Here is a 13,084-nt window from a genome sequence, read left to right as displayed (position 1 = left end):
ATTTTCAACTATATTTTCATGTTTTGATGAAATAGAAATAGATAAAATATATGCAGTCATTTAGTTGCCATAATTATAGTACTCGTATTTATATATTATATGCAAGAAATTCATTTTAAATAAATAAGAATTAAATATGGTATTCGATTGCAATTTCAAATAATACTCCCTTCACTTAGGAGCAGAACAGGTTCTTTTACGCATGGGTTATTTTTGCGCATTCGTTTCAAGTGTATTTTGTTTGACGTTTCCCGGAATCAAATTTGACTGATTATTTTTATGATCTGTAAATTTAAAAAAAAAATTGTAAGTTGTTTACAAACAGAAGCCTCTGCTTTATTACTTCCGCTAAATGCTAATAATCGAAATTTAACTGATTAGAACTGGAAGTTCCCCTTCAACTTGAGATGTATATGAGATTTGTATGCTCTGCAAAAATTATTATTAATTTATAGTTTGAACTTACCTGAGATTTTTTACGTATTCCTTAAGACTGTTTAGATCAATAGGAACATTGTCTACAGTTTAGCTGCCTTATATATGGTAGTAGTAGGAGATACGAGATAATACAATAATAATTACTGTTCCTAATGAGTCAAATTAATTAACAATACATAGACAATTTCCTGTGGCGCCTGATAAACTTTGCCCGGCTAATAATCTGTCAAACATTTACTCATACATACTATATAGCAGATTGTTCAAATATAATACTTAAGAGCTATTAAATCAAGGTCAATAGGATTTTTGTGAGCAAAAATTGTATTTTTATTTAAATAGACAATTATCAGTAGAAAGGTAGCAATAAACTTTCGCTGTCATGGCAAAAACCCATTAAATATGAAAGTCGCACAAATTGCAAATATGTTATAAGAACTATATATATATATATATATTATATATGTATGTATATATTTTGATTTGTATTGTAACATATAAATAGAGAACTGTTAGCGTTCTTAAGGTTTATAATATGCTAAACACCAAAAATTGAGTTGAGTTGAGCTGAATTCAATTGAGTTGAGTCAAGTCAGCTCTACGAGTGCACCGAATATGACGTCACCTTGCCATTATCGTTGACGGTCGTCTGGGCGCCACGTCGACTGGTGCCATCGCCATTGCTGGTGCTGAACGAGGAGACGGAGACGCCCTTATAGCCACCACCACCACCGCTGCTGCTGCCACCAAAGCGATTCACAATATTGGGTTGGGCCTGTAAAAAGAAAAGTGAAGGTGTAGCTTAGCTTAAGATCCAAGCAAGTAGAATATCACTGACGAACTTACCGGATTGGCGGGACTAATGTAGGCAGTCTGCCTGTATCCATTGGATCCAATCGAGCCAGAAGCAGCGGCATAGCTGGGCGCATAGCGATGCGAATTGTAGCCACCTCCACCTCGGTTGCTATTGGCAGCGATCTGATGCTGAATGCGTCTGTGAAAGTGGATGCGGGAAACGGGACGAGGATTAGCAACTGATTAGCACGGACCACACACGCACAATGCGGATTAGTATAGAAAATTATTGACAAGTGGAAAAAAGCAGTTTTGTGTAATTACGTGTCATCGTCGCTTATGGCAGCATCCGCGGATACGGACGCATCACCAGAAGTGGCCAGTCCCGTTATAGCTCTACAAGAATAGATTACAAGCGCTGTTAGCATCACCATCGCCCACTAAAAACTACTCAAAGATGAACCACCCAACAAATAACATTCAACTTACTGTTGGGTCGCATAGTTCTGGGCCAGAATCTGATTGGTCAGCTGCTGATGGAACAGATAGGGATCCGTGATGCCAAAGTACGGTGTATAGCCGCCGCCATAGTCATCGTAATCATTGTAGCCGCCAGTGTAGCCACCAGCTGACCCACCATTGGCATAGCCACCCGCATAGCTGCCGGCATAGCCGCGACGGCGGCGGACAGCTCTACGTGCTGGAATACAGACACAGTTCGCAAGATTAGAAACGATAATATATATATATATATATATGTAAAAAATTACTTTTAATTAACTAATGGGCTTATTCCTCATTTTTGATGGTCAATAATATTTTTGTATATATTTATTTATAATAGAGCCGATTGAGATAGTTTTTGGCAACAGATTTTTCAAGATTTCCCAACTTGTATTCTCCCTGGTCATTATTTCTGATAGTTGAAATCCCTAAAAAACGAAAATTCAATTTAAGTATCTTAAATTTGTTTTAGATATTTCATTCCTTTTCGTCAATTTAAAACCTTCTTATTTTGAATATAAATTTTATGCCATATCTTAAGATGTTTTTTATATATACTCTAAGTGAGATATTTTGTAAATATTTTGCCCAAACTGGCTCAGGAACTATAAAATTGATACAGGTGGCTTTTCTAAATTTGGTGACTTCTTCTTCAATAAAAAACAATAAAACAAATTATAAAAGTGAGAGGAACATTCGAAGATTACGAAACAGCTTTCTAAAGCAATACACTTAAGCAGTTTATATGTGTTAATTATAAATGGGTTTTTTAAAAGACCACACCAAAGATCAAGCTATTTCTCTCTAAAATTCATATACTAATAGAACGATTAATCTTTGGCTTGCTTTCGGATTCATCTGCTTTGGACAGTAGTTCTTATTTTTTCCATTTCTTTTCATCAGATTTCAGATAAATTAATCTTTGACTCGCAATATTCTTATTTTCTCCACATTTTTTACAATCTCAAGAATATGGAAAAAGTGCTAATGTGTTAAAGCAAAAAAAATAAATGTTGTTGAATAGTAAATATTTAATAGATGTGTGGTGATGACTGTCATTTGTTATGTACTCACCTACGGCATCACTCTCATTGTATAAACTGCTCATAACGACACAAATTAGTAAAAATTTCCACATTTTATTCAATTGGCATTTGCAATATAAATTCGGTTGGTTAATGCTAAAAACAAAACAAAAAAATTAAGTATTAAAAATGAAATATTTGAAACAGGTCTTGGATTATGTGTAAGCGATCCGGTTTCGAATTGAGATGTTATACTTGAGTCGTCTGTATTAATTACAAGATTTTGCTGATACACCTAGATAATGAGCTTATATAAACTTATATGTATATATATACATAGATATATATGGGAGTCAGGAACAAAGTACTCATCTGCAATTAATGCAATTTGTTATAGGAATAGTATCCCATTGTTTGCCATTGTTTCCCGCTTTCTCACTTATTATAAGTAAAGGTTAAGGGGCGGCATCAATTAATCAGAGCTTACCTAATATGACAAACAAACAAATTGATGATGCGATTGCCTATTTAATACTCTTGCACTGCATATAATTGTTCTCGTTTAGAGGGAACATCCCCCAAAACCGGAGATACTTTTGAGCCCATCACGAGGCTTATTCAAACCCATAATTATTTGATCAAATCCTGTCATCGGCTTTGGCCACCCAGTTAATTGCCGTTACACGATTTTTCGATTATGAAATTGCGAAAATGATGTAGAGAAGAGAGTTGATATATGTAAAATAGAATGCGAGCGAGCTGTGAAGTGGGCCTCTGCCGTTAAGTGAGAAAATAACAAAAAAAAAAAAAAAATTTCAAGCGGAAATACCCAAAATGTAAATTAATGGATTTCTATATGACTTTGTATATTTTTCGGTTCGATTTGCTAGCTCAGAGATTTCTAAACCGGTTTCGGTAATTGGTTGCTCTTTTTTTGTATTTTGTTGTTGGTTCTTTATTTATTTGCGATTAACCAAAAATGGTTTATTCATTAAAAGCATTTAAAATTTGGTGCGCATTTTGTAAAACACTTTGAAGATGCGAGCAAGAAGTACTTTGTTGAATATGTTTATTATTATTATAATTATTAATAATAAATTCTGGCCGTCATACGCTGTTTATTTTATGAGTAGTATTATTGCAGCTCACTTTTTCTGCGTTTTTTTTTATTGGGGGTTTTTTGGACTGATCTCAATAATATAATTTGGATTTACCAGCCACTGTGCATATTAAAAACAGAATAACAAATGATCTTTCCCCTCGCCCAGCGCTTTCTTTTCGAGAGCCAGCCAAACCAGACATCAAATTAACATATCTTTCGTAAATTCGCACAGACTGAATGTCGCTGGAGCTTTATTTATGGAGCCCAACAACAACAACAGAAAAACAAAATTGAAGAAGTGTTTTCTTGTTTTTTGACTTTACACTTTTTGTGGTACTAACACGTTTTTGAAGTTCACTGTTTTTTTTTATAAATGTGTTGAACAAGTTGTTCTGCTGATAAGCACTCGAATAAATGAATGCCCTTCCCAAATTTCTAACAAATACACACAATGCCGAAAAACAGACTGAAACTGCGCCACAAATTTGCAAAACCAACAAAGTTATAGAACAAACGAAGCGTCTATTTACAAATCTCTCAGTTCGCGGCTCACAGCACTCTCTGCTCATCAGCTCGACTTGATTCGACTTGGGAGCGTCATAAATTTGATGAGCTCGTCTCTGGCTTTGTCAGAGCTCAATTGTATTGTTATTGTCAGGCCAGACACGATTGTTGTTAGCCAGGCTTACACTCTTGCCGCTCACTCGCTCACACACTGACTGACTGACTGACTCACTCACACTGAATCACTCACTAAACTTTGATCGGAATCACGCTCACCTGCACTCTGCGGCAACTGTGCAACGTCTGAGCTGGAACAGGTAAGTACAGGTCCTCTTATAAACGGGGCTCGCAGCAGAGCCGGCCTGGCCTGGCCTGCTCGTTAGTACACTTATTTATTGACAGTGACGAGCACCTTTTGCCATTGCTGCTGATGATGATGCCTACTCTATGCATACACACACACATAAAGATATATTTACACATGTATATAGGTATGTGTGAGTATATATACATATATATATATATATATATATATATATATATATATATATATATATATATATTTAGATTGCGGTGGGTGTTTGAATGTAAAAAGTTGTTTATACGCTTCGGTAGCTGATTAATTATGACAATAGATGGTTTCTGTTTTCAGCCGTGTTCACAAACGAATAAAAGCTTTTAAGTTATTTCCTTACAAGTCTGACAACTATTAAAACTATTTTAGAATCTGGCTTATAATTAACTATTTGAATTTCGACTCTATCGCAAATCTCTGCATGAGATGGATAAGTGGCATGCTATTGGCCTGCTATGGGTTCCTGGACACCAGGACATTGAAGGCAACTGATGAGTTAGCTAGGAAAGCAACTCTATTACCATATATTAAGGAAGGTATAAGTAGGCCATAGCTACCTGCAGGCTCAATATCAAGGAAGAAAGTAGACGCAGGTCAAATGATAAACGGCGAAAGATCACCCAATATTAACACAAAGCACAGTAGACAGCTGTGAAATCCCAACTCTAACAGGTCACTGGTTGGTCGGCATTCATGCCAATAAACGCCAGGTGCCGCATAATGATTTCTGCAGAAGCTGCAAAGAAGAGGAAGAGGTAGAATTTCCGAAACACTTCTTCTCCTTCTGCCCAGCACTTGCCAGCAAACTGCTGGCAATCCTGAGAAGTTATTCCCTAACTAGCCTATCACAGCTAGCGAACATAAGACCGGCCAGGATTGCAAAATTTATAAACGAAACTGGCTGGTCAAATCTCTGACTTTTTGAGGTATTTAATACACGAGTGTAGGAGAAATCTACCTGAGATCCCACACGGCAACACAACCTAACCTAAACAAGACTCTATCAAATGCAAGCGAATTCTTAAAACCTACGTGGAGCTTAGTAAACCTGATAAGTTTTGACTGATTAAAATTGAACAGACTAAAACAATAATAAAGTCCAAGTATGTTTAGAAAGTCTGTGATGCGATCAACAATTGATAGTTTTGGAGATAACGTAAGCATCGAAACCGGCTTAGGGGTATTCAGTGCTATAATATTTTCTTTTCTTTTCTTTTTTAGTTGCGAATTAATCTTTTCACATATATTAATCCAAACCACTTTGGGTCTGTCGGAGCAGCTTTCCCCCTGCCCAACATTATAAAGCAAAAATGAAACACTTTTTAATACAATTTAATTTGAATACATATATATTTTTCAAAGCACACAATCAACAACATACAAATGAAAAATTAAAATAAAATAAAATATAAAATATATATACAGATACAGAATGATGTTGTTACAGATATACTGAAAAAACGGTCAATATTTCAAAATTAAATACAACTGTAGCCCGACAGTCGGTGCCACATTATGGAAACTGAGGCTTACTAGCAGTGCTAGTAGAAATATACAAGAACTTTGTGAATTGCTTTTAAGTTATAGATAATTTAGAGAATGCGTATATAGAATGGATATTTGTGTATGTATATGGAATGCATTCTATTAGAACTAGCAGTAATACCTGATGTGATATGAAACTATAACAATTGCTGTTAATTGGGTGACCGATCCATCGATCTGCCCAGGCACTTATTCATTCTCATTTCACTAAGCTCTCTCTCTGTCTGCTTATAGCTTTGATTTTTCCTGGGACTGTGGGATGATGACGTCACGCCACCAATCGGGTCGCTGGAAGGCGCCCTCGTTGGTCATAAATTCGTTTTGCAAATTCTCGTAGAGCAGCCCATCGGCACGTGCAATCACCGATTTGAGGGCAAAGTCTGGCGGAGCAATGGCATCTGCCACACTCACAGCCACATCCTTTAGCTTGGCACAGCTCTGCAGCAGACGCTCCTGCACAGCGCCAGCGAAGGCGCCACCGACAGCAAAGCCGCCCACGTAGAACATGGTCATATGCTGCTCCAGCAGCCACATGGCATACACATCGTACAGCAGACGCAGCACCTCCGCATACGGCTGCTCCACACCCAACTGTCGCACGTGACCGACAAAGCCACTGAGCGCCATGTACTCGGCAAAGGCCAGCGACAGTTGCCGTGCACCCACCACCTGCGCATTGTTGCGCGCCTCGAAGCGATGCACGCCTGAGCTCAATTGGGTCTCGATGTGGGCACTGGTGCGGGACATCAGATGGCAGAGCAGCCATTCGTAGCAGCTGAGCGCAACTGCAAGAAAATAACGGCGATTAGTCAATTATCTACAGATGTGTAAATCTTTCGTTTGCTTACACTCCCAGGTGTCCATTGGACTCTGCTGCACCAGTTGTGCATAGTGCAACTGCAGCAGTTGGTGGCGTCGCTCCAAGAACTTAACGCTGCCAATTGGCGTCTCCAGCTCCTTGGCGTTCCATTGGCGCAGCAGCCAGTTAGATGCCTGCTGGCCGAGCACATTGTTATCGCCCTCGTAGGTGCACAGCGGATCGTGATCGGAGCGCATCTGGCCCAGACGGGAGGCTTGCAGATATCCGTGGCCACCACATGATTCGCGCGCCTCCTGAATGGCATCGCGTGCCGACCAAGTGAGACGCGGCTTGGACGCCGAGATAATCGCATGAATCTCAGCTGCTTTCTGTGACTGTAATATATATGGAAGTGTCATATATGGATACACCAGTCTACTGCCTCACTACACTTACAAGTACATCGAATCCATTGGAATCATCCTGAGAGCCAGCTATGATCGCCAGATAAGTATTGCTCAGCTCCTCGACGGCAATCTTTTGCACACAGGCAGCAGCCAAGATGGGAAAGATGCGATATTGCTGCGTGTGTAAATCAAGAGTTTATCCTCAATTCTCAAATTCTGATTCTGGGATTCTAGATTCTTACATGCAACTGATACTCAATGATGGGCATCTCCTCGCCCTGGCGTTCGGGGCCAAACTGTTTACGGACAGCCGCATAGCGGACAGCGATCACAGCCGCACTGCACAGAGTATTGGCCGCCTCCTGCATGATGCCAACGCGTCCGGCGGAGAAGCTCTCGAGTGCGGCGCCCAGCGCTTGACTGGGATCGGTGAAGACACTCTCATAGACGCCTTCGGGTGTCACATTTCCGGTGCGATTGAGATGATTGTCGAGGGGAATGCGATAGTTGGTGAATACCACAAAGCCATTGTCGATGCCATTTAGGCCAGACTTCTCGCCAATATCACCGACAAGTACGCCCGGATACGAGATCAACGTTTTCGGATCACGAATGGGTATGAGAAATCCATGTAGGCCATGATTCTCACCGTCTGCCGTTATCAGATTCGCAAAGGTCATCGCAATGGTAGCCGTTTTGCCCATATTACCCACCCAGCATTTGGCCGCCTCAAAATCCGGTGTATTGATGACAAACTCCTGCATGCGGGGATCATAGGTGGCCGTGGTGCGAATACGCTTCGTGTTGCTCCCATGCGAGAGCTCTGTGACGGCCAAACAGGTGATCACCTCCCGATTCCAGGTAGCCTCAATGTATTTCTTGTGCTTCTCGGTGCCCATGGCGCGTATCGCATTGTTGAACAGGCCCACACTGAGGGCTATCTTCACTGACAGACTGGGCGAGTAGCTCGCCAGCGCCTGATTGATTTCCATCAGATACTTTGTCTTGGCCGAGAAGCTCAGGCTCTCAATCTCCTTGGGCACCAGCTGCAGTTGCTTCATTCGATTCACCTGCATGGCAGCCAGACGCTTCTGTTGGTCCATGGGCGGTGTGCGTGAGGGGTGTGCAAAAAGGGGATCACTTTCCAGACGACGCCACACTTTGTACTATTCGGAATAGATAAATATGCTTCAGTTTATATAAAGTTCTACATATTTTCACTTTACTCTATTCATCACTCACCTTAATGCGCAATCCCTGCTCCTTTTCTAAGATCAAGCGTAAACGCTTCCAGTCAAAATTGGCACGTTTGCGATAAACTTCAAGTGGTCCGCCCGTTGGCAGATCGGGAATAAAGCTTGTGTCCATTTTCTCCATCCTGTACTCCTATTTGTGATGTCTAAACTTCTCTTATCTATATATATATATATAGATATATGTAGCTGCAAATCAGAAATTCAAAGAAATCAAATCAGAAATGAGTGATCAGCTGAGTTGTTTACGGTACTTAGTACGAGAATGTAATGTTCAATTTGGCTGCAATTGAAGTAGAGCACTTCAGCCAACTACGAAGCCCTAGTAATATAGAATTCGTAACCAGAACACAGTCGGTTACCAGCTGCAAACCTTCAGCAAATAACGAGCCGGTTGACTGGCGCAGTTGCAGAGCAACTGTTACATGGCTAACTAGCACGTCGCTGTTTGACAGTCACTGTTCGATGATAAGAGCTTGACAGGCCTTACAGTCACAGCCAAAATTAACTCACCCAGCAGTCAAACAAATTTCAAATATCGAATCTCCTATAAATGATTACGATAAGATCACTCGCAGACACCAATTTCCTAACTCTTGTGAAACGCAAAAGAATTCGAAGGAAGTGCAAAGGTACTTATGATAAGCAAATACTCAATTTTTCGCCCGTACAAAAATCCAGACTTTCTTATAGCAATTATTGAAGAGTAATAAAGTGCGCGACTACGTGAGCACAAAAGTATTTCCGATGGCTATGACAAAAGTGCCGCTTATAAGAAACCAAGCAATCTACGAATTATGGAAGATTATGGAAGATTATAGGTCTAGCCGAAATAGTTTATTTATGAACCATTAACCATAATAAAAAGTTAATATCTTATCAAAAATTTCATATCATGCATACATAAAAATAATATTACATTTTATAAGCCATTTGTATTGTTAATGTTAAAAGTTGCAAATTTATATTTATTTTTTATTTCAAAAATATTAAAGTTAAAATTGAATAAATTCGAAAATTACTTGTAAATATGTATTTAAAAATGAAAACCAATCAAATATTTTAATCAAAAACAAAAATTTAGTTTGCAGCTCCACTGTGCAAATGAGACACAAATTGAAGGTGCTGAGAGCATGTCGAATTCCGCTTATATCAAAAACAATTTAGTAGTTATTAGCACATAGACAGAAACAAAATTCTTAGCATCAGTGTGTGATAAGAATACGACACTGGATGATAAATGGGGAGCACAAACTAAGCGCTTTTTATACATATTCATCTCGTATCTGAAATGCCCTATTAGCACCTCTCTCTTTCAATATCTCTCTCTCGCTCTCTATCAATAAAATATGACTAGACAATAATAAATAGAGGCAGATACAATGTGGCCACTTGAAAATTAGTCGGCATCTATTTATTATTGCCTGTATCTGCCTCTGTTGCCACTTGGAAATTCTTCGACATCTATTTCGTTATTTATGTGAATTTCACCTTCCCAGGGGGTCTCGCTCTCTGTTATTATCTTATCAGACTCTCTTGGAAGCTTTTATGAGTACAGGGTATAAGAGAGAAGAGCTTATATATGTATACCTCAGAGATATTTGAATAAATATAGATTACGCGCAGCATATTTGCATGTTTTACTGTTTTACAGTGGAATGCACAGATAAATGTGTTGCTTGCACTCATAACTGTGGGGAGAAGAAGAAAAATGAGGAAATATGATGCAATCAATTGCTGAGCAACAACAAACCACAGAAGTCGTTTGCTACCCCGTTCAAAGAGAACTGGAATAAGAATAGAAAAGGGGGCGTGCGTCAGCCAATATAAAAACTGTGGTTAATATCGACGAATCAATACTCTTCTTGTAGCTCAATTAATTCCGGTTGGGTTCTAATCAATTCTTAACTTAATTAATTATAAAATTGCGATTTGAGGAAGTTAGTTCAAATGGGTGTATTCTTATCGTAGGCTGACTAAAGACTTTTGAATCTTATCAGGTATATGTAAAGCACAATTTGGATTTGCAGATATGTGGGGATTTTTTACATTTATTGTTTACTCAGATAGTCCATAAGTCAGATATATTATTAATATACCAAAATAAAGATAATTGTTCCCATTCCTGGTAATTCAATCATTGGGTTACGTTTCCGCCTCAATTTGTTCGACTTTGATCTGCAGTCGAGGGTTGGGCACGGCTTTAACGCTTTTGTTTTTGGGCACAGACAATGACGTTAATTTAATAAATTATTATTGAGGTAGAAAAGTTTTTGACATATCGATTTTATTTATTTTTTTCGTTTATGGATATAGATAGCTATTGGAAAGATTATTTCGACTGGGTGCAATTCTCAGATATACATTTTTATATTCATTCATTGAAGAATTTATTATATTTGCATATATATATTTATGAGAATATAGGTAATTATTTTAATTTTTTATAAGGCATCAGAAAGAGTACACTTTATTTTGCAAAGAGACCCACACATTTAGATCTCAGAAAGGTAAATTAAGAAATTGTTCAGTTTGGGCGATAAGCAATGTAAATACAGCATAAGTTGGAGAGCAACTGTTCAGCGTACAGCTAATACAGTCGATCTCAAACAGTGAAACGTACGTGGACGCCTCTAAAACTGCAGACATTTTGTGACATGCGCTTAACTCCATTAAAAGCCAATTTATCAGCGAGCTTGAATGTATGTTTAGATGTAAAAGCAAAACACTGCACATAAAATCTGATTGACGGACAACAAATACTGTTTATCATTAATCAGTAAGCGATTATTGCGTGTTGTATGTCATTCCCACCCTCCCAAATAAATACAAACTTATGTAAATGCATATGTATCCAACACACAGTTTTCGAAGCATTGGTCTGGGATAATGCAGCGGTGTGTTGGGGCGGTTGCTATATGAATTTACAATGCAACTTAAAAATAAATTCAAGTGCCGTAATTGGCATTAACAATAAGAGCAACGCTTATAATAAAAGCTGCAATAGTGAATTTCACTTTTATTTACATAGCGCAATCATTGACAAATTGCTGCAAAAACATATCAACAAACACAGACACAACTTGACATTCTGGCGGGCAATTGATTCCTCTCACTCTCTGTGTGCCTGTATATGTGTGTGTGTGCGCGTGTGGGTGTGTGTAAACTTAATTGTTTTGGTATTCTTGCTCTCCCTCTTTCTCGCTCTATCTGCTTGACGCTGTTGTTTATGCGGGTGGCGTGCGTGACTGAGTCTGATCGAATTTCGACTAGGACTGGCAGTGCAAATAGAAAATAGTCAAAATAAATGACACCCTGTGCAACTGGCACGTTGAGCGCTTTTGCCAGTGTGTTTGTTTTGTTAAGGACTTGAGCATAGGCTCTTATTACATCACCGCAACAATAACTGCATGTAAACAGTTCTTCGGCATGAAACTGAATGCGAATGAGAGTCAAGTGATATCATCTTTGAGTGTGTGTGTGTGTGTGTACAGGTGTGTTCGTCTCTCTGCCTGTGTGTGTTTGTTTGTTTGTTTGTTGTGCACCAACCTGTAGCGCTCCTTTCTGACTCCACCGACAAATGTTGTCCTTTTTCTTTGCTCACTTGCTGCTCGCTCTTATCTGATTACCTTGGGAGTTTCGCGCTCTTTGTTTAAGCCAGGAATACACAGTTTTAGCTATGCAAAAAATGAAATTGGACCGCGTGATTCAGATACAAATGCTGCGATACGAAAAATGTGACGAGGCAAGAGCGGCCAATGCGAATACAATTGCGAGGACCGGCAGCGGCGACTGAACCGACACAGCGAACGGATAAATAGTGAGTGAATGAACGAAGCGACTTCGACGCCGACTGATTCATAACAAACCTTTCGTGATGCGAACCCTACGTTTATAGGGAACGACGCAACGCATACAAACACACATACAACACACACATGCAGCAATTTTGGAGAGAGGGAAGTTAAATACACACATTAATACGTTGGCGTGAGTACGCAGGCTGAGCTCAATGTCAAGTGGCAAGTGCGAGCGAGCCGGCAAGCGAACAGCCAGCCGGCCGGCATCTTTACTAGATATAAGAACCGCACATATGCTTGTGAGAGAGACTGAGAGCGAAAGAGTGTGGGAGAGCATAAGACGGTGTGTGTGCGCAGATGGTGAGCAAATAAGATACATATGCAGTCAAAACTGTAGTCGACCCGCCAGAAACTGACCATTGCCAGTAAGTGATGCTTGCGCGGGTTCGTGTCTTCGCTTAAATGCTTGTCACTATAATTTGCCACCAATTCGGACGATAGCTTTTGAAATAATTACACTTTTCCCATTTTGTATGTCGACTTTTTGTATTACTTGT

At 39.3% G+C, this 13,084-nt stretch overlaps 2 protein-coding genes across 4 annotated transcripts; both read right to left on the bottom strand.

Annotated features, from left to right (window-relative positions):
* Positions 1–891: 891 nt before the first annotated feature.
* On the bottom strand, positions 892–4,668 carry LOC6566993 (RNA-binding protein FUS). Of its 3 annotated transcripts, none has more exons than XM_001992758.3 (6): positions 4,645–4,668; positions 2,812–2,918; positions 1,723–1,933; positions 1,558–1,629; positions 1,285–1,432; positions 892–1,213 (listed from the first exon to the last, which is right to left on the bottom strand). In XM_001992758.3, the coding sequence occupies exons 2-6, from the start codon at positions 2,873–2,875 to the stop codon at positions 1,037–1,039; spliced, it is 672 nt and encodes a 223-aa protein (XP_001992794.3). In that variant the 5' UTR covers positions 2,876–2,918; positions 4,645–4,668; the 3' UTR covers positions 892–1,036. The 3 variants fall into 3 exon arrangements, with proteins under 3 accessions (XP_001992794.3, XP_043070538.1, XP_032598174.1); XM_043214603.1 differs by lacking the exon at positions 4,645–4,668 and adding an exon at positions 3,977–4,005; XM_032742283.2 differs by lacking the exons at positions 1,558–1,629; positions 4,645–4,668 and adding an exon at positions 3,977–4,005.
* Positions 4,669–6,051: 1,383 nt separating this feature from the next.
* On the bottom strand, positions 6,052–12,565 carry LOC6566992 (peroxisomal acyl-coenzyme A oxidase 3). The gene is made up of 6 exons (XM_001992757.3): positions 12,277–12,565; positions 8,717–8,916; positions 7,717–8,640; positions 7,524–7,649; positions 7,117–7,462; positions 6,052–7,053 (listed from the first exon to the last, which is right to left on the bottom strand). Exons 2-6 carry the CDS (start codon positions 8,849–8,851, stop codon positions 6,497–6,499), a joined length of 2,088 nt encoding a protein of 695 aa, XP_001992793.2. The 5' UTR covers positions 8,852–8,916; positions 12,277–12,565; the 3' UTR covers positions 6,052–6,496.
* Positions 12,566–13,084: the final 519 nt, after the last annotated feature.

This window comes from Drosophila grimshawi, unplaced genomic scaffold (genome assembly GCF_018153295.1).
Source record: "Drosophila grimshawi isolate 15287-2541.00 unplaced genomic scaffold, ASM1815329v1 contig_1377, whole genome shotgun sequence".
In the NCBI taxonomy this organism is placed as follows: domain Eukaryota; kingdom Metazoa; phylum Arthropoda; class Insecta; order Diptera; family Drosophilidae; genus Drosophila; species Drosophila grimshawi.
Note: the sequence above shows the minus strand (reverse complement) of the source record. Positions and strands in the feature narration are given on the sequence as shown.

Coding starts and splice junctions, on each gene's coding strand:
- LOC6566993 (XM_043214603.1), bottom strand. Junction 1,934..2,811: donor CAATGAGAGTGATGCCGTAG/GTGAGTACATAA, acceptor TCTGTATTCCAG/CACGTAGAGCTGTCCGCCGC. Junction 1,433..1,557: donor GCCATAAGCGACGATGACAC/GTAATTACACAA, acceptor CCACTTTCACAG/ACGCATTCAGCATCAGATCG.
- LOC6566992 (XM_001992757.3), bottom strand. CDS start 8,851: ATGGAGAAAATGGACACAAGCTTTATTCCCGATCTGCCAACGGGCGGA. Junction 7,463..7,523: donor CCAATGGATTCGATGTACTT/GTAAGTGTAGTG, acceptor TATATATTACAG/TCACAGAAAGCAGCTGAGAT. Junction 7,054..7,116: donor TCCAATGGACACCTGGGAGT/GTAAGCAAACGA, acceptor ATTTTCTTGCAG/TTGCGCTCAGCTGCTACGAA.